This window comes from Eleutherodactylus coqui, chromosome 5, assembly GCF_035609145.1.
Source record: "Eleutherodactylus coqui strain aEleCoq1 chromosome 5, aEleCoq1.hap1, whole genome shotgun sequence".
NCBI lineage: Eukaryota > Metazoa > Chordata > Amphibia > Anura > Eleutherodactylidae > Eleutherodactylus > Eleutherodactylus coqui.
In genome coordinates this window covers 17,678,595-17,698,342 of record NC_089841.1, presented here as the reverse complement: position 1 = coordinate 17,698,342, position 19,748 = coordinate 17,678,595, and the positions used below count along the sequence as shown (strand labels likewise).

At 44.8% G+C, this 19,748-nt stretch overlaps 1 protein-coding gene across 2 annotated transcripts in view; it reads left to right on the top strand.

The window, feature by feature from the left end:
- Positions 1-19,031, top strand: part of LOC136629014 (oocyte zinc finger protein XlCOF6-like) — a 30,164-nt gene extending 11,133 nt beyond the window's left edge. For both annotated transcript variants that reach the window (XM_066605123.1, XM_066605122.1), the window contains exons 2-5: positions 134-277; positions 574-753; positions 836-959; positions 16,771-19,031. In XM_066605123.1, coding sequence (XP_066461220.1) covers positions 200-277; positions 574-753; positions 836-959; positions 16,771-18,188 — 1,800 coding nt within the window. In that variant the 5' untranslated portion in view covers positions 134-199 and the 3' untranslated portion in view covers positions 18,189-19,031. The remainder of the gene's footprint in view (positions 1-133; positions 278-573; positions 754-835; positions 960-16,770) is intronic.
- The last annotated feature ends 717 nt before the right edge of the window (positions 19,032-19,748 follow it).

The window sequence follows — 19,748 nt, the reverse complement described above, 5'->3', positions numbered from 1 at the left end:
AATGATAAAAATGAAAAAGGCTGCAGCAGGAAGGGGTTAATATCTCCTCAAAGTTCCGTTATTCTCTCCAGTAAATGTTTTCTACACATGGCAATCCGTGGATTTTATATTCTCTCATCTTCTCTCCATTCAGGTCCTACAATAAAAGATCCTCTGATATCTTCTATGTAAGATATTTTTGCTATTTGACCCGTTCAGGATGGAGAAGGACGGAAACAAGATGGCGGAGAGTATATTAAATCTCACCCTAGAGATACTCTTCCAGCTTACTGGGGAGGTGAGAGATTCTGATGATGTCACATTACATCATTCTTATCTATGGTAGTAATAGATGATGTCACTGGAGAGGTGAGAGATTCTGATGATGTCACTTGGGAGGGTAGAGATTCTGATGATGTCACATTACATCATTCTTATCTATGATAATAGATGATGTCACTGAAGGGGGGAGAGATTATGATGATGTCACATTAGATCACTCTTAGCTATGGTAATAACTGATGATGTCACTGGGGAGGTGATGGACTCTGGAAATGTCTGTAGCGATATTTATTAATGTCTCCCCATATACAGGATTACACAGTAGTGAAGAAGACCTCTAGTGATGGCTGTTGGGCCCCTGTGTGTGATGGATGGGGAAGACCCCTGAGCCCAATCATGGGGCCCCCACCTCACCCCCCGATACATGAGGACATCAATGTACAGAAGATTCTAGAACTCACCAACAAGATGATTGAGCTGCTGACTGGAGAGGTGACGTTGCAGGGAATGCTGGGACATTATACAGTAACAGCACTGGAGGCTTCTGGGTGATGACTGTATATTGTGTTGTCAGGTTCCTATAAGGTGTCAGGATGTCGCTGTCTATTTCTCCATGGAGGAGTGGGAGTATTTAGAAGGACACAAGGATCTGTACAAGGAGGCCATGATGGAGACCCGCCAGCCGCTCACATCAGAAGGTAATAGACATGTAATTAGGAGCCCCCAAGCTAGAGAGGAAACGGGACATGTGCGCCTGGTGTTCTTGAGTAGAATAGTAATTGTTGATTATTGTCAGTGTATAATCAGAAGGCCTACAGATCACCAATACACATTTACTAATCACTGATATGTGATACTAGTCAGCGACTGTGCGGCGGATGTCTGCTGTATCTTCCAGTAGCAGGAGAATTTGTCTACAGAAGATCTCTGCTCCACCAGAGTGGGCCGGGAAGTTTAAAAACTCCCTGTTCCTGGCTAGTATGAGTAACCAGCAGCAGGGAGCTTTCACCAAGAGCCGCTGTATGCGGTTCCCAGTCACATGATCGCTGTTATCCAATGGATAACAACAATCATGTAAAAGTTAAAAAAAAGTTTTTAAAGTGTGAAAAAAAAAAAAAAAGTTTGTTTTATCTTCCCTTGGGGATCATATCCGTGAAGGTAGGTGAAATGGTGGACACATGCGCAAAAGCCGCAGATTGCCGGGATGATTTAAAATCTCACTAAAAGTAGCCGAGAGCCTGGAGGTCTCACTAGGGAGCCGCAGTACGTGGTAATTGGTCACATGATCACCGTTATCTAATGGATAACGGCAATCACGTAAAAGTAAAAATACAGCTAAAGTTTCACCTCCCGTCACGGATCCAAACCGTGAGGGGAAGTGAAATTACTTACCCAAGGCCTGCGGCGATGTCCTAAGACGGGATCCTTATCCGCTGACCTTTCCCCAGCTTTGACGCCTGCGCCCGTCGCCAAAATGGTGGACACAAGCACAAAAGGGAGGGCCCAGGTAATTTCAAATCTCCTTGCTCTCGGCTGCCGAGAGCTTGGGGCAGTGACCGAGGGCCGCGGTGACCTGTGTCTGGTCATGTGATCACTCTTATTCTTCATTCTTATGTGTGCGGTACAAAAAAACCCGTTTTTAAAATGACATAATTGCTAAAAAAAATAACAATCATAATTTTTTCCTTCTGCTTTTCTTAGATTTATTTAAAACCTGTAGTGTCAAAATACGCAGTACACCCCTAGATGAATTCATTAGGGGGTCTAGTTTCCAAAACGGGGTCATTTGTTGGGGTTCTCTATCGTTTTGGTCGCTCAAGGGCTCTACAAGTCGGCAATGGGGCCTGAAACACCTTCATGCAAAATGTCTGTTTTTAGAGCCACTGACACAAACGGACATAAGATTAGGGCCACAATGGGTATGTTTTAGAAGAAAGGACAAACGGGGATCCATTTTGGGGAGCAAATCCTAATTTTCATGTGCGCTATAGAAAAAAAAAAACCTTTATAGAGTTATTCCATGTTAAAGTGACACATGTCAGATTTCCAAACTTTGGCCTGGTCTTTAAGGCGCAAAAGGGCTTAGTCACTAAGGGGTTAAGTCGAAAATGGCCATCCCCCTAGTCGGGTCCTGTACAAGTTGTATGAGACAATTATCTAGTAATTGACAGAAAGTTTTTTACCTTTTATGAGATCTGCAGGTATCAGGGGACAGTACAGAGATCTCCCATCATCTATTATACCCAGAACTGTAATTAGGGGGCGCTCTAATAACTATGTATGCATATATCAGGGGACAGTACAGAGATCTCCCATCATCTAGATATACCCAGGACTGTAACTAGGGGGCACTCTAATAACTACACTACCGTTCAAAAGTTTGGGGTCACCCAAACAATTTTGTGTTTTCCATGAAAAGTCACACTTATTCACCACCATGCGTTGTGAAATGAATAGAAAATAGAGTCAAGACATTGACAAGGTTAGAAATAATGATTTGTATTTGAAATAACATTGTTTTTACATCAAACTTTGCTTTCGTCAAAGAATCCTCCTTTTGCAGCAATTACAGCATTGCACACCTTTGACATTCTAGCTGTTAATTTGTTGAGGTAAGCTTGTGAAATTGCACCCCACGCTTCTAGAAGCATCTCCCACAAGTTGGATTGGTTGGATGGGCACTTCTGGCGTACCATACGGTCAAGCTGCTCCCACAACAGCTCAATGGGGTTCAGACCTGGTGACTGCGCTGGCCACTCCATTACCGATAGAATACCAGCTGCCTGCTTCTGCTGTAAATAGTTCTTGCACAATTTGGAGGTGTGTTTAGGGTCATTGTCCTGTTGTAGGATGAAATTGGTTCCAATCAAGCGCTGTCCACTGGGTATGGCATGGCGTTGCAAAATGGAGTGATAGCCTTCCTTATTCAGAATCCCTTTTACCCTGTACAAATCTCCCACCTTACCAGCACCAAAGCAACCCCAGACCATCACATTACCTCCACCATGCTTAACAGATGGCGTCAGGCATTCTTCCAGCATCTTTTCATTTGTTCTGCGTCTCACAAACGTTCTTCTTTGTGATCCAAACACCTCAAACTTGGATTCATCCGTCCACAACACTTTTTTCCAGTCTTCCTCTGTCCAATGTCTGTGTTCTTTTGCCCATCTTAATCTTTTTCTTTTATTGGCCAGTCTCAGATATGGCTTTTTCTTTGCCACTCTGCCCTGAAGCCCAAAATCCCGCAGCCGCCTCTTCACTGTAGATGTTGACACTGGTGTTTTGCGGGTACTATTTAATGAAGATGCCAGTTGGGTACCTGTGAGGCGTCTGTTTCTCAAACTAGAGACTCTAATGTGCTTATCTTCTTGCTTAGTTGTGCAACGCGGCCTCCCACTTCTTTTTCTACTCTGGTTAGAGCCTGTTTGTGCTGTCCTCTGAAGGGAGTAGTACACACCGTTGTAGGAAATCTTCAATTTCTTAGCAATTTCTCGCATGGAATAGCCTTCATTTCTAAGAACAAGAATAGACTGTCGAGTTTCAGATGAAAGTTCTCTTTTTCTGGCCATTTTGAGCGTTTAATTGACCCCACAAATGTGATGCTCCAGAAACTCAATCTGCTCACAGGAAGGTCAGTTTTGTAGCTTCTGTAACGAGCTAGACTGTTTTCAGATGTGTGAACATGATTGCACAAGGGTTTTCTAATCATCAATTAGCCTTCTGAGCCAATGAGCAAACACATTGTACCATTAGAACACTGGAGTGATAGTTGCTGGAAATGGGCCTCTATTCACCTTTGTAGATATTGCACAAAAAAACCAGACATTTGCAGCTAGAATAGTCATTTACCACATTAGCAATGTATAGAGTGCATTTGTTTAAAGTTAGGACTAGTTTAAAGTTATCTTCATTGAAAAGTACAGTGCTTTTCCTTCAAAAATAAGGACATTTCAATGTGACCCCAAACTTTTGAACGGTAGTGTATGTATAGATATATCAGGGGACAGCACAGAGATCTCTCCCAGCATCTAGTTATACCCAAGACTGTAACTAAGGGGCACTCTAATAACTATGTATAGATATATCAGGGGACAGCACAGAGATCTCTCCCAACATCTAGTTATACCCAGGACTGTAACTAGGCGGCACTCCAATAAATATGTATAGATATATCAGGGGACAGTACAGAGATCTCTCCCATCATCTAGTTATACCCAGGACTGTAACTAGGAGGTTCTAATAACTATGTATAGATATATCAGGGGACAATATAGAGATCTCTCCCAGCATCAAGTTATAGCCAGGACTGAAGCTAGGGGGCACTCTAATAACTATGTATACATACCACGTTCCCCAGAAAATAGGTCCTACCCCGATAGTAAGACTTATCAAGTTTTTGGGGAATGTTTGAAATATAAGGCCTCCCCCCAAAATAGGACCTAGCTGAGGTCCCCCCGAAATTAAAAAAAATCAATACTCACCTGGTCCGCGGCATCCCAATGGTCCCGGTGGCGCTGTGGCAAACGGCTGAGTCCTCCCCGTCTGCCTGCTCAGTTTCTGCTGGTGACGGGGCTTTGAATACCCCCGCCTCCAGCAGAGCGAGCCCTGTGATTGGCTAATCTCAGCTCCATCTGCTAATCAAAGCTGGCGCTTGATGAGCCAATCACAGCCATTCAGTGAATGGCATCATTGAATGGCTGTGATTGGCAAATCGAGCACCGGCTGTAATTGGCTGCTGGCGCTGTGATTAGGCAATCACAGTGCTCGCTTTGCTGGAGGTGGGGTATTCAAAGCCCTGTTGCCAGAAAGAAGTTGAGCAGGCAGGCGGGGAGGACACTTGCCGCAGCGCCGCCGGAGACCATTGGGACACCACGGACCATCCGGACCAGGTAAGTATAAGCCCCCTCCCGAAAATAAGACACGGTACCCTTTTTTGGGGGAAAAATAATATAGGACAGTGTCTTATTTTTGGAGAAACACGGTATATCAGGGGACAGTACAGAGATCTCTTCCGTCATCTATTTATACCCAAGACTGTGACTGTAATAAGAGGGCACCTCTCTACGCCTAGAGGAAAGAAGGTTTATACACCGACATAGAAGGGGGTTCTTTACTGTAAGAGCAGTGAGACTGTGGAACTCTCTGCCTGAGGACCTGGTGATGGCGAATTCAATAAGAATACAAGAGGGGCCTGGATGTCTTTCTTGAGCGATTCAATATTATGTTATATCACTGATTACTCAGAGGGATTGGTGGTCCAGGGATTGTTCAGATTGCCAGATTGGAGTCAGAAAGGATTTTTTTCCCCTTAAATTGGGATAATTGGCTTCTACTTCTACATTGTGTTTTTTTGCCTTCCTCTGGATCAACATTGGGGGATAATGGGCTGAACTGGATGGACATGTGTCTCTTTTCAGCCTTATACACTGTTCCTATATAGGAAATATTCTAACACAAGAGAGTTCAACTACGTATTGATGCCACAAAGCCCCAATAGTTGCCATGCTATATATAATTAAACATGGAAAAAGTCATACAAGGAAGAAAAACACATGAAATCAAAAACATCCCCACATTATGATAGCATTGACAAAGATCTGGCAACAGATCGAAACGTTGCATGGGTGATATTGAGGAATAAAACGTTGGACTTTTACTGCATCTTCTCTGCTGCCATGGATTTACTTCTTTCTCAGTGCTATTTGGAGTCTCTGGATCCAGGCTCCTTCCGTGGCTGGCATTTCTTTGTTGAGTCCCACCTTAACTGGTACAATGGAGTAGTGCCGTCTGCATTACCTTTCTTAGGTCCAACTGTTTCATTGCTCCCATGCAAAGATAGGTGGCACCATAATTACAGGCCTCTGTGTCTGTCTGAAACACTTCCAAGTCCTTGTCCAAAAGACATTTGGCCTCAGGGCACCCATTAGATGCACCACCTTTGATACCCACCAGTGCCTCCATTTGCAATGGTTGTAATGTATCACTGGTACTGGAAAGGAGCCGGGGATGTAGTATCCATGCAGGACTGGAGAGTAGTCAAGAGGAAACTGGAGGTCGTCAGAAGGTAGTCATAGGTGCAGTATAATGGATGAAGTGGAAAGCATAGTCAGATGGAAGCCAGGAGTCGTTATTAAGTAGTTACAGTTGCAGTGAACAGTTGGTGAGGCGGAAAGCGTAGTCAGATGGAAGCGGAAGTCATTCTCTGGTAATATTGCAGAAATAGTGGAGGAGCTGGTAACGTGGAGATTGACCAAATAGTGCTGTGAAACAGAATAGTCAAGCAAGGAGGGAGTGGCAGGGCCAGGCTTTCATAGAAAGTTACAATTAGTGGCAGGGTGGGGACAGGACAGAGATGCAGGGAATAGATCAGGAGGAATATAGAACAACGATAGGTTTCAATAACTGTCCAAGTACTGAATGGCATAGTGGAGAGAGCTGCCGACTGGAGTGCTGGAGGTTTGAGCAGTGGTGACAGTGGTGCAGCAAATAATCAATCTGGACTGTTATAGAGTGGAACCGGGTTGTCTACAGCAATGAATCTAGGTTTAGTTTGGCATAGAGGACAGATGTGTTTGTGTCTGGAAACCTAGAAGAGCGCCAGAATCCTGCCATTGCTGCGGAGTGGTTGAACATCCTTCAGCTACATGTGTTGCCTCTTGTGGCAGGGCTTCTAAGAGGTATTTTCAAGCAGGATAATATTTAGCCACACGTAATAACTCTACATCATTGCCACACTTCTGGGATGCCAGCTTAAATAGCTTATGAGTTTGCATCAGAGACAGCAAATGTGGACCGATATGCCGCAGGATACCTGTTACCATGCGGCGGTTATGGCTCCTCCCGAGGCGGCAGTGTGCTGGATCCCGCGGTCAGGGCGCGTCCCCCTGACTTGTGGTCTGGCTGCCGGGGGCGCGGGTGCCTGTGGCTGGCGGTGCCGTGCGCGCGCACCTGGGAGTGCAGCTGCCATGCACGAGCTCCCTTTTGATGTGTTAGGTGGAGTTGGCCATCTCCCTCTCTCTGCCTCTGGGCGGAGGCTTCTGTTTAAAAGTCTGACAGTGACTGCAATCACTGCCAGTTATTGGTTTCCCTTAGATTGCTAGCTAGTCTGCATCTGTAGGTCTCCTGGCTCTGTCAGCTTGTCTGCTATTTTGTTACCATCAGCCAGGTTGTTCCATCTGCCTCGATACTATCAGTAGTGTTTCGTGCTTTTTTTTTTTCATCTGCCTGTCCTGTCGGTAGTCTACCCATTTCATCTAGGTACTCCAGCGCTCCCTCTCAGTCCCTAGATAGCATGGGGACTGCCGCCCAGTTTCCCGCCTGGGGTTAGCCAGGAGTGGAGGCAAGTAGGCAGGGACAGGGCTTGCGGGTATGATCCAGGGCAACCCGGGCTGGCGTATCCAGGGTAGATTACTGTAACATGATAACTGGCCCTTAAAATTGCCCAGCGGGTTTTGTTTTTACTCTCCAATGGAGGCCATGAGTACCCTCGCAATTCAGCTGCAGGATTTAGTGGTCTTGATCCAAGACCTGTCTGGTCGTATGGTGGCCCAGGAGCAGCGGGAGTCAGTGTATGTTTCTGCTGCTCCTTCCATTCCTGAGCCCAAGTGTCCTCTTCCGGATGTGTTTTCAGGGGAGAGGAGCAAGTTTTTTGTTTTTCAGCAGGCATGTGATTGTACTTCCGGATGCGGCCCCGCTCATCCGGCTCAGAGTTCCAGAAAGAGGTATTGATTATGTCCTTATTTCGGGGGTTCCCCCCAGACATGGGCCTACTCCTTACCTGAGAGTTCGGCTTGCCTGTAGTCAGTTGATTTGTTTTTTCGGGAAAGTGGAGGTATTTTTGATGAGCCGGACCATGCGGGGTTGGCGGTATCTCATCTCATGTCCCTTCGTCAGGAGGAGTAGTGGGTAGAGGACTATTGCTCTAAATTTAGACAGTATGCTGGTGCAACCTCTTGGAACGATAGTGCACTTAAAGGGATTCTGTCACTAAAAAAGAAAAATTCTATACTTACCTATTCCTCCCCCATCAATCAACTTACCAGATCTTCACCTCCACTATCTTCTCCTGTCTCCTGCAGTCCGGGGGGGGGGGTCACTTCACCTCCAGCTGCCTGATTTCTCTCCTTCCTGTGAGGTTACGTACATTTGGTTGGCAGTCTTCTGCCTTCTTCTGCCTGCCAACCAATGAACATTACGTCACAGCTCACAGGCCAGCAGGGTGACTGCCTATCTTCTTCAGAGATTGTTCAAGACAGCTATCTCTGAAATAGATTACAATTCCTTCCTAGGTAGTGAAGCTACAGCACAGGGATGTGACCTTCACTGACCCAGCCGGAAGGTATTTGAGATAAGCAGCCCTCATAACAAGATGGTCCCTGCCTGCAGTGAGCTGGCCTGGGGCACTGGAGAAGCTCAACCAGGAGAAGATGTGATAAGAAGACAGACAGGGAAGGAATAGGTAAGTTTAGATAATTTTTTTTAAATGACAAAACCCCTTTAAGGATGTTTTTTTGTTGGGTCTTTCTGACGCTGTCAAGGATCTACTCATTTCGCATCCTGCTCCCTTGACACTCAATGGGGCGATGGACTTGGCAGTCAAGGCTGACAGAAGGCTGATATCTAGAAAAGAGGAACGTCAGGCCCACAAAGTTAGGGAATCCGGCAGACCTGCTCCCTCTTCTCCCAGGCCAACTTCTGGTGCTGAGCCTATGGAAGTGGACCAGCTAAGTCCCGAGGATTGACGACTGTTCCGAATCACGCAGCATTTCTGTCTCTATTGTGGGAAAGCCGTACATTGTGTAGCAACCTGTCCTCAGAAGCAGATGCAGCATCAGCCTGAACCGGCGGAAAACTTCAGATCCTAGGTGACTGTCGACAGGGTCGCCTAGGATCACAGGTACTCCCTAAGTTGTGGGTGCCCTGTCATATTGGCTTCCGGAATTTCACTCGGTCCGGTCAGGCTTTTATTGATTCGGGTGCTGCCGCTAATTTGGTTAGTCTAAGCTTTGTCAGACCCCTGATGGCTGAGTTCTCGGCATTGGAGACGCCCATATGCTTTACTAGCATTGATTCCACCCCTCTGTCTGCGGGTGTTGTCCAGTGGAGGACTCCCATGGTACAGTTCATTGTGGGTGTTCTCCATTCTGAGAATCTGTCATTCTTAGTAATGGAGAGGATGTCTGCTGATGTAGTACTGGGTATGCCCTGGTTGGCACTGCATAATCCCCGATTTGATTGGTCCACTCGGGAATTGACACATTGGGGTTGTCCTGTCATAGTCACTTAGCTACTATATCCATGTGTTCAGCAGATGCCATATTTATCCCCGAGTATTTGTTTTATTTCCATGACGTATTTTCCAAGAAACTGTCTGAGACTTTGCCTCCCCATAGGGAGTGTGAATGTGGTATTAATTTGATCTCCGACAGTCCGATCCCAAGGGGAGCCATTTTTAATTTGTTGGGGAGGGAGCATGAAGCCCTTAAGTCCTACATCTCAGAGTCTCTGGACAAACGACACATCAGGCCGTCCATTTCCTCTGCCGGGGCAGGTCTCCTCTTTGTAGAGAAGAAGGGTGGGACATTGAGGCCTTGTGTGGATTATCGGGCTTTGAATAAAATTACTGCGAAGAACCAGTGCTCCTTGCCCTTGATTCCTGACTTATTGAATCAGGTGGTAGGGGCCCACTGGTTTTCCAAATTGGACTTAAGGAGGGCGTAGAATTTAAATTGCATCCGACAGGGAGATGAGTGGAAGACTGCATTCAACACCCCGTTAGGACATTTCAAATGTCTAGTCCTGCCCTTCGGACTTTGTAATGCCCCCGCTGTGTTCCAGGGTTTTATAAACGCAGTCTTCCACGACTTCCTGGGGATATTCTTGGTCATATATCTCTATGACATTCTGGTGTACTCCCCAGACTGGGATTCACATGTGCGGCACCTGAGGCTGGTTCTGGCCCGTTTGCGTGAGTAACTTTTTGTCAAGTTGGAGAAATGCAATTTTGGTACTAAACAAGTGTCCTTCCTTGGTTATGTGATTTCACCCACGGAGATTCAAATGGAGTCTGATAAAGTGGCAGCAATCTCCCAATGGGTCGGACCGGATAACCTGAAAGCTCTCCAGTGGTTCCTAGGGTTCGCAAATTTTTACCGTAAATTCATTAAGAATTATTCAGTTATTGCGCAACCCCTGACCGATCTTACCAAGAAGGGGGCCGACTTTGTAAGATGGTTGCCAGAAGCCCTAGAGGCTTTCAGTCATCTCAAAAGGGCATTTACTGCCGCCCCGGTACTAGTACAGCCTGATGCATGGCGACCGTTCTTCATTGAGGTTAATGCATCTGAGGTGGGGGCGGGGGCTGTATTGTCTCAGGAAATCAGTGGGAGAGCTGGGTATTGCCCATGCGCGTTCTTCTCGGCGGAACAGAACTACGACGTGGGTAATCGTGAGTTATTTGTGATTAAGTGGTCTCTAGAATAGTGGCGTCACAATATAGAGGGGGCAAGGCATCCCATTACTGTATATACTGATCATAAAAACTTGGTATATCTTGCCAACGCTGAGACTCACAGCTCGTCAAGCCAGGTGGGCATTGTTTTTCACCAGGTTTAACTTCATCATTACTTATATTCCAGAGGAGAAGAACGTGAAGGTGGACATCCTCTCACAGAGTTTCGGTTTGCCGGAAAGTGAGACAGTGGCTCCCGAGAATATCTTGTCACCTGGGGTGGTGGTGGCAGCTGTAGAATCTGATCTCGTCCCTCGCCTACAAAATTATCAGCAGGACGCTCCCTCGGGGGTGCCGGAGGGCAGATGATTTGTACCAGAGACTTTGCGTCTCAGGGCCATTGAAGAGTGTCACTCATCTGTGCTCGCAGGTCATCTGGGAGTTCAGGGGACTCTGGATCTTTGTCCTAGACACTACTGGTTGCCAGGCATGTCTCGGGAGATCCGTAACTTTGTTAAAGGATGCTCTGTCTGTGCACACAGTAAAAGTTGGCGATGTCAGCCGGCGGGGCCTTTGAGACCGTTACTGGTGCCTTCTCGCCGGTGAACGCATTTATCGGTAGATTTTATTACCGATCTACCTAAATCTCAGAAGTTCACCACCATCCTGGTTGTTGTGGACTGCTTCTCAAAAATGGCTCATTTCGTGGCGCTAGAGAAGTTACCTACCACGATAGAATTTTCCAAGATTTTTGTAAAAGAAATCATTCGTCTACATGGGGTTCCCGGGAACATCGTATCTGATCGCGTGGTTCAGTTTGTTGCGCAATTCTGGCGAGCCTTCTGTAGGAACCTGGGAATGTCGCTTTCCTTTTCATCAGCATTCCACCCGCAAACTAATGGTCAGACTGAGCGGAAGAACCAGGATTTAGTGCAATATTTACGGTTGTTTGCTAGCGAAAAGGCTCATCAGTGGGCAGAATTCCTGCCGCTGGCAGAGTTTGCGCTATACAACCATACTTGTTCTTCCACTGGGGTGTCTCCATTCTGTTGCGTATATGGTCAGCATCCTCGCTTCCTTACAGCTATTTCTGCACCGTCTGCCTGTCCTGCAGCTGATGTCGCCACAGATGCGCTGCAGGGTGTATGGAGAGAGGTACAGAAGAATCTGGAAGCAACGGGGGCTCGTATGTAGTTGCGTAGTGGGAAGAGTCTGTCGGTGTCTGAACCACACAGGGTGGGACAGAAGGTGTATTTGTTGTCTAGAAATCTCAAATTGAAGGTTCCGTCCTTGAAACTGGCGCCACATTACGTGGGTCCCTTTGTCATTGAGTGGGTAGTAAATCAGCTGGCCTATGAACTTGAATTGCCAGCTACTTGGAGGGTATATAGGGTTTTTTACAAGTCGTTATTGAAACCTTTTGTCCCTTCGGTGACACTTGGATGGTGCGATTTTTAAATCGTGTTTTGATGAGGCTTTCGAACACTTCTGCTGGAGGTTGCAAATTATCTTCATATGTTTTAGAATGGATGATTATATCATCTAAATAGAGAAGCACAATTTTAAAGTTTTTATGCCCGAAACATTGAGGTGTTGAAATAAGCCAGGAGCATTACAGTGTCTGGTGGGCATACTATTGAATTCAAAGAGTCTCATCGGGCTAGTGAATGGCTTTTTTTCTTTATTTTCCTTGGCAATGGGTGGGTACTTGCCAGTAACCACTTGTTAAAGGGGTTGTCCCGCGCCGAAACGGGTTTTTTTTTTCTCAACACCCCCCCCCCCCCCCCCCGTTCGGCGCGAGACAACCCCGATGCAGGGGCTAAAAAAGAACACCGGACAGCGCTTACCTGAATCCCCGCACTCCGGTGACTTCTTACTTACCTGCTGAAGATGGCCGCCGGGATCTTCTCCCTCGGTGGACCGCAGGGCTTCTGTGCGGTACATTGCCGATTCCAGCCTCCTGATTGGCTGGAATCGGCACGTGACGGGGCGGAGCTACACGGAGCCGGCATCCTGCACGAGCGGCCCCATTGAGAAAAGAAGAAGACCCGGACTGCGCAAGCGCGGCTAATTTGGCCATTAGACGCCGAAAATTAGGCGGGCTCCATGGAAACGAGGACGCTAGCAACGGAGCAGGTAAGTGAAAAACTTCTTATAACTTCTGTATGGCTCATAATTAATGCACAATGTACATTACAAAGTGCATTAATATGGCCATACAGAAGTGTATAACCCCACTTGCTGACGCGGGACAACCCCTTTAAGTCTAATGTAGAGAAATATGCAGTGGAACCTAATGCTCTTAATGACTCCTCAATTTGTGGTAATGAATAGCCATCTTTGAGTTATATTGTTGAATGTTCAGTAATCTACACAGAATCTTAAGCTTCTATCCCTCTTTTTCACGAGTACTAAAGGTGTTGCCCATGGACCGTGACTCTCTTGAATGACTCGGACCTCTTTCATCTCATGGATCATTTCCTTGACTGGTTGATACACGACTAGTGAAATGGGCCGGTATCTCTCCTTAATTGGAGAATGAAGTTCAACTTATTTGCCCTCTGACATTGGTAAACCTCTGCTGGGTTCACAGTGCTTTAACCCCTTGAGTGGCACGCCCGGAAATTTTCCGGGACATGCTCCACTGCCCATAGCGATACAGCCCGGAAGATTTCTGGGCTATGTATCACTATGGGAGCTGCAGAGCACAATGCCACAAGCTGTGACATTGTGTTCTGCCTGCACAGACCCACAGAGAACAAAGCAAGGGCTTTGAACAACAGAAGCAGAAGATATTGCCGATATGCTGGCAATCTCCTGCTTTGTTTACAGGTTGCCATAGAGACCATCGGCTTGTCAGAAGCAAGCCGATGGTCTCTGTGGCAGGGAGAGCTTGGTGCTTGGCTGTGAGAGGACAGCTAGGTACTTGCTCTTACAGCAGAGATCAGAGAAAACCTCCGATCTCTGCTGTGTTAACCCTTTACATGCGGCAGTCTGTGACTGCAGCATGTAAAGGGCTGTCACTGCAGCATGCTAAGGGCTGTCACCATCGGACCCCCGGAATGTGATCAGGGGGTCCTGATGGGTCCCTGTGGCAGTCCCCTAAAGGGACAAAAAAAATTTAAAAATTAAAAAAAAAAAAGGAAAAAAATTATTAAAAAAATTATAAAAACACTTGTCTCCCTTTACTTTGTAAAAAAAATCAAAAATACAATCACGCATGTGGTATCCATGCGTCGTAATGACCCAGAGAAGGAAGTTAATACATTATTTAACCCCTTAATGACATGGCCCCTTTTTTTTCTTTTTTTCCTCCCCCCCTGTTTAAAAAATCACAACTTGTCCCGCAAAAAACAAGCCCTCATATGGCCATGTCAATGGAAAAATGAAAAAGTTATGGCTCTTGAGACGCAACTGCAAAATTAGTTGAAATTCAATGATTAGACCATTTAAAAAAACCTGCCCTGGTGGGCACGACAGGGTGGTAGGAAACCCACCACTCAAGGGGTTAATGGCTTTTTGTAGGGCTTGTTGCCAAGCTTAAAAAGTGGAAGGTGTAGATTTCTGTAGCACATCCACCATTTCATCCTTGTAGTTTCATAGCACATTCACTCCCAGTATTACTGCAGGGGCATTTCTCTCTTTCACATCTACGACTAAGATTCCTTGTCGTGATAATTTGACTCTTCCTGCATGCACAGTTGCTTTCCAATATCTCACAAGGGGTTTACCATGGGTGGCAATGATGTCGTCTTGTAATTGTTCTGGTGGCTGGATCAGTATATCTGTATTCCAGTATTGCTCAAACGTGGCTTTGCATATTGTGGTGACCTGCGATTTGGTATACAACAAACTTAGCAAAGGCACTCTGTCAAAGTAAACAGTCATTTCGGAACAGAGTCCCACATATTGTGTTAATCACTTTGTATTTTCAGGAAATATTCTTTGTCCACCCGAGGGGCAGTTCTTTTGCCTTAGGGGAAAACTGTTTAAACTACCAACAATTGCGCTCTACATGTCCTCTTTTGTGACAGTGCTTACAAACAACTTGTCCGGGGCTATCGTGTGTCTTCAGGCCAATGTTCAGCTGGAGGAGCACATAGTTTCTGAGGAGTATTGTTTTCCAACTTTCCAGGCCAGGAATTAGTCTTGGCTTCTAGCTCTACTATCTTCTGGCACAAAGTTGACAAACTATGAACCATCTCGCCATGTTTCTCTGCATCTTACTCAGCAGGTCAGTTGTGGCGGTCTGCAACTGACCCTTCTGTACCGCAAGTACACTTTTGAATGGTTTGTCTCCAAGGACATGGAATGTGGCTTCCAAGTTCTCTTCGGTATTGCTCTGATTCTTTTGGCCTAATTCTTTGATGGCAAGTTCCTTGAAATCCAGTAAAGAGGTATCTGCATTTTCTATGTAATATTTCTAGCTGTCTCCTTAGATGCTCCGTAACTGCACCCTCTATAAATTGCTCACAGAGCATTTGATCTGCATTGGTTGCTTCTCTGGTATCCGCATGGAGCATGGCTTTCATACTGTCCTGCAGAGAGGGCATATTCCCTAAGGGACTCGTCTGCCTTTTGTTTCTTGTTAAAGAACTGTTTCTTAATTCCAGATGACGTCTAAATTTCAAAAATGCTTTGAAGTCTGTTGAATATTTGATCCACAGTCTTCTTTTGGTCCCTGGGCCAACACTTAACTTCTCTTGCTGCAGCTTCCTCTAACTGGCCAACTAGCATTTCTCCTTTTTGCTCATTAGTAATGGGGCATAAATGATACATGGCTTTCATCTCCTATTTAAATTTGCATAGCCTATGCAATTCACCACCATAACGTTGTCACCATTGGGCTACTAAATAGCATAGCATGGTGAGAGGCATAATGGGAGGTGGAGCAGTAGTGGCGGACCAAGTACCACTGGTCTGCTCATTGTCGCTGGAATAAACCATGGTTATATGCAGCCACAGACAGACAATGCAAACAGTAGACAAAATATCAGTTGCAAATTTTGAAGTGTTAAAATGGCAAAATGGCTCCACTAAAAAAATCTGTCGTGCTCAGGCACTTAGTGTGTGGGATGATAGCTTGGATGATGAGAAGAGTGGTATATGAAATAAAATGCTGTCACATCAGCTATCACCACAGCTCTTCAGGTAGTACTGTCTGCAGCAGAGCCCAAGAAATGTTATGGCGTTGTAGATAATGTAGTATTTCGTGACGCCAGTGCCATATAGCACAATAGTTTATGGATATAGTATAATAGTTTTATCAGTGATTTATGGATATAATTTGCATGGAAGATGGCCGAGGAGATTTGGGAGAGGTGAGGTGGCAATATCACAATTTATATATAGTGGCCTTCTGACCACTTGCTGATCTACCCATCATAGGAATTCGAGAGTCGTGGAGGACTTTGCTGCCAGTTACTAGTGCCAAGTGGCCTTAATGAGGTTTTGGAGACGTATCCAGACATCTCATAGTCCAAATTCTCCTTTTTAAGAAATATTTTTAAAATAAACATTTTGTTTCTCCCAATTCATCCTGCTCCGTCCGGGATAGAATAGCTATTCAGCTACCATTGTATTATTTTTATTCCACATTTTGGTTTTATGTACCTATGATTCCTTTCCTCGAGCCTCATTGTCTTTATTTACTTTACTAATGGTTATTTTAAAAGTTTTACATGTTTTTATAATGGTTTCCTTTTATTTCTATTCGATTTTACTTGACTCCATTGTATAAATTTTATGTATCTTTTATACACCAAGTTTTATACATGTTTTATGAGTGTTCATCCATTCCTGCTATCATTGATATTTTCATGGACCAGCAGTTGCTTGGTTTTTAGGTTAGCTCACTTGCCATGTCAGAACCCACAGTTACATGGGCCACCAGATGCCCATAATGGCTATTTTGAGAGATTGTTCTGGGTAACTCTCGGCCTGTGTAAAAGTACCCCTTTACTACATAACTTGTAATTGATACTGATATTTTATAACATTTCTGTATAATTTGTAAAGTTTTAGTATTTAAAAAAAATCTGCTTTTTTTTTCTTGCAAGAATACAGTATCGGGAGGTCAGAGGGATGTCTGGTAGCTGCAGAAGATTGTGGTGTCACCGAGGATACATATGAAGAACCTGTCATTATCATAGATATTACCTCAGCCCTTCACAGCAAAGATCCATCATCTGATCCTCCTATACAGGTTACATCTTCTGATTCATCACAGGCTGATAAGCAGAAGAAAAGTCAAAGAAGGGGAGAACTTCAGGGAACTCGCACAGGGCAGAATATGTTTTCATGTACAGAATGTGGGAAATGTTTTAGAGAGAAAGCAAATCTCATTGTGCATCAAAAAATTCACACGGGGGAAAAGCCATTTTCATGTTCAGAATGTGCTAAATGTTTTAATCGGAAAGAAAATCTTGTTAGACATCAAAGAACTCACACAGGAGAGAAGCCGTTTTCATGTCCACAATGTGGGAAATGTTTTACCCATAACTTTTATCTTGTTACACATCAGAGAATTCACACAGGAGAGAAGCCGTTTTCATGCTCGGCATGTGAAAAATGTTTTTCAGTTAAAGCAGAGCTTGCCAGACATTTAAGAATTCACACAGGGGAAAAGCCATTTTCATGTTCAAAATGTGGGAAATGTTTTAGAGATAAAACAGGTCTTGTTGTACATCAGAGATCTCACACAGGGGAGAAGCCGTTTTCATGTTTAGAATGTGGAAAATGTTTTTCTGTTAAATCAGACGTTGCTAGACATCAAAGAATTCACACTGGGGAGAAGCCATTTATATGTTCAGAATGTGGGAAATATTTTAGAGATAAATCAGGTCTTGTTGTACATCAGAGAACTCATACAGGAGAGAAACGGTTTTCATGTTCAGAATGTGGGAAATGTTTTGTGGAAAAAGCAGTTCTTATTGTGCATAAGAGGATTCACACAGGGGAGAAACCATTTTCTTGTTCAAAATGTGGGAAATGTTTTAGAGATAAAATAGGTCTTGTTGTACATGAGAGAACTCATACAGGTGAGAAGCGTTTTTCATGTTCAGAATGTGGGAAATGCTTTTCTGTTAAATCAGACCTTGCAAGACATCAAAGAATTCACACTGGGGAGAAGCCATTTTCATGTTTAGAATGTGGGAAATGTTTTAGAGTGAAATTAGGTCTTGTTGTACATCAGAGAACTCATACAGGGGAAAAACCGTTTTCATGTTCAGAATGTGGGAAATGTTTTGTGGAGAAAGGAGTTCTTGTTGCGCATAAGAGAATTCACACAGGGGAGAAGCCGTTTTCATGTTCAGAATGTGGGAAATGTTTTACTCAAAAATTTCATCATGATACACATCAGAGAACTCACACAGGAGAGAAGCCATTTTCATGTCTAGAATGTGGGAAATGCTTTGCTTCTAAATCAGAACTTACAAAACATCTAAGAACTCACACAGGAGAGAAGCCATCTTAATGTTTAGAATATGGGAAATTTTTCTGAAAAACAGTGAATCTCCAACTTTAAGGAGAATTTCTTATTTTTAGAACTTATTTTATTGGTAAGTAGCACAAGTAAAAACACATGAATAAGTGAAATCAATTCAGAGCACTATATGATGAATAATATATGTATGTAATTACCAATAAACATCCGTAATCCAGCAAAGCAAATGAAATCCAGACAACACACCTTTATATCCACTATGTGCATAAATATTAATATATATATAACTACGTCTCAAAGTTTGTTGCTAATTGTTAATCAGAGTTTGCATTTAAAAAAGTATATGTGCTTCACCAATACTTTCTTTAGACTTTAGGTTATTTGCTCAGAACCTATAGATGTGAGGGAGAGCTGGTAGGTGTTCTGGGGTACATTTTTTAAAAATAATGTTTTTATTAGGCAACCGAGACACATATCTCGCAGTACATCAGTTAGGCCGCCTGCAGACGGGTGGAAATTCCGCGGTGGGATTTCCGCCTCTGGAAGCCTGCATAGGATTGCCGAGGCCACGGCATGTTCTATTTCTGTGCGGGGTTCGCAGAGCCCCGCACAGAAACATCACTCACCCGCCGCCGGCTCCGGTCTGCGCATGTGCCCGCTGCACGGCAACCGGCACATGAAAGATCCGGAGCTGCGGGGCCCGGGTGAGTACGCGCTGCTCTCTACAGGCGCTCGGGTCGGGTCCCGCAGCGAGAATCCTCTCCACCGGATCCGACCCGCCCATCTGCAGGCGGCCTATAACAATCATTCTTGGTTTTCATCTGGATTAGTGCGTAGATATTCTCTCGATACACATTTTGTATAATTTTTTTCTTCAAAAAAATAAAAATAACCAAAGGAAAAAAAAAATAAAAACATGTAAAAACAAACTTAGACCTGTTGTGACCTCAAAGTTATGTGCTGTCTCTAGAGATGAGCTAACGTACTGGGTAAGGCCGATTTCGCAATCGAGCACCGTGATTTTCAAGTACTTCACTACTCGGGTGAAAAGTACTCGGGGGCGCTGTGGGGCGGGGTGTGGCAGCATGGAACAGGGGGGAGCCCTCTCTCTCTCCCTCTCCCCCCACTCCCCTCTGCAACCCCCCCGCTCACCCACAGCGCCCCCGAGTACTTTTCACCCGAGTAGTGAAGTACTCGAAAATTGCGGTGCTCGATTGCGAAATCGGCCTTACCGAGTACGTTCGCTCATCTCTAGCTGTCTCCTCTTTCTTTCTTTCTTCGTTTATCATTTTTTGAGAATTGTTCTCAGGGTCTAATCTCGGCACGTATATGCACCCGAGGCAGAGATTTGTTGCCTTCTTGAACTCAAAGCTTCGCCGGGTATAGTTGTTGAAAACGGGTGTTTCTTTCTTTAATGCAGAGCTTGGCAGATTCAGGTAAATAGCTTCCTTTTTTGCTGGATTATCGTGAAGAAGTCCTGAAATAATAGGATCTTTGTTCCCTGGATTAGCAGCTCCCCCTGGCGTCTGTAGGCTTGTAAGATAGTTTCTTTAGTCGTCCAATGTAGATACTTTGCTATTACCGGGCGTG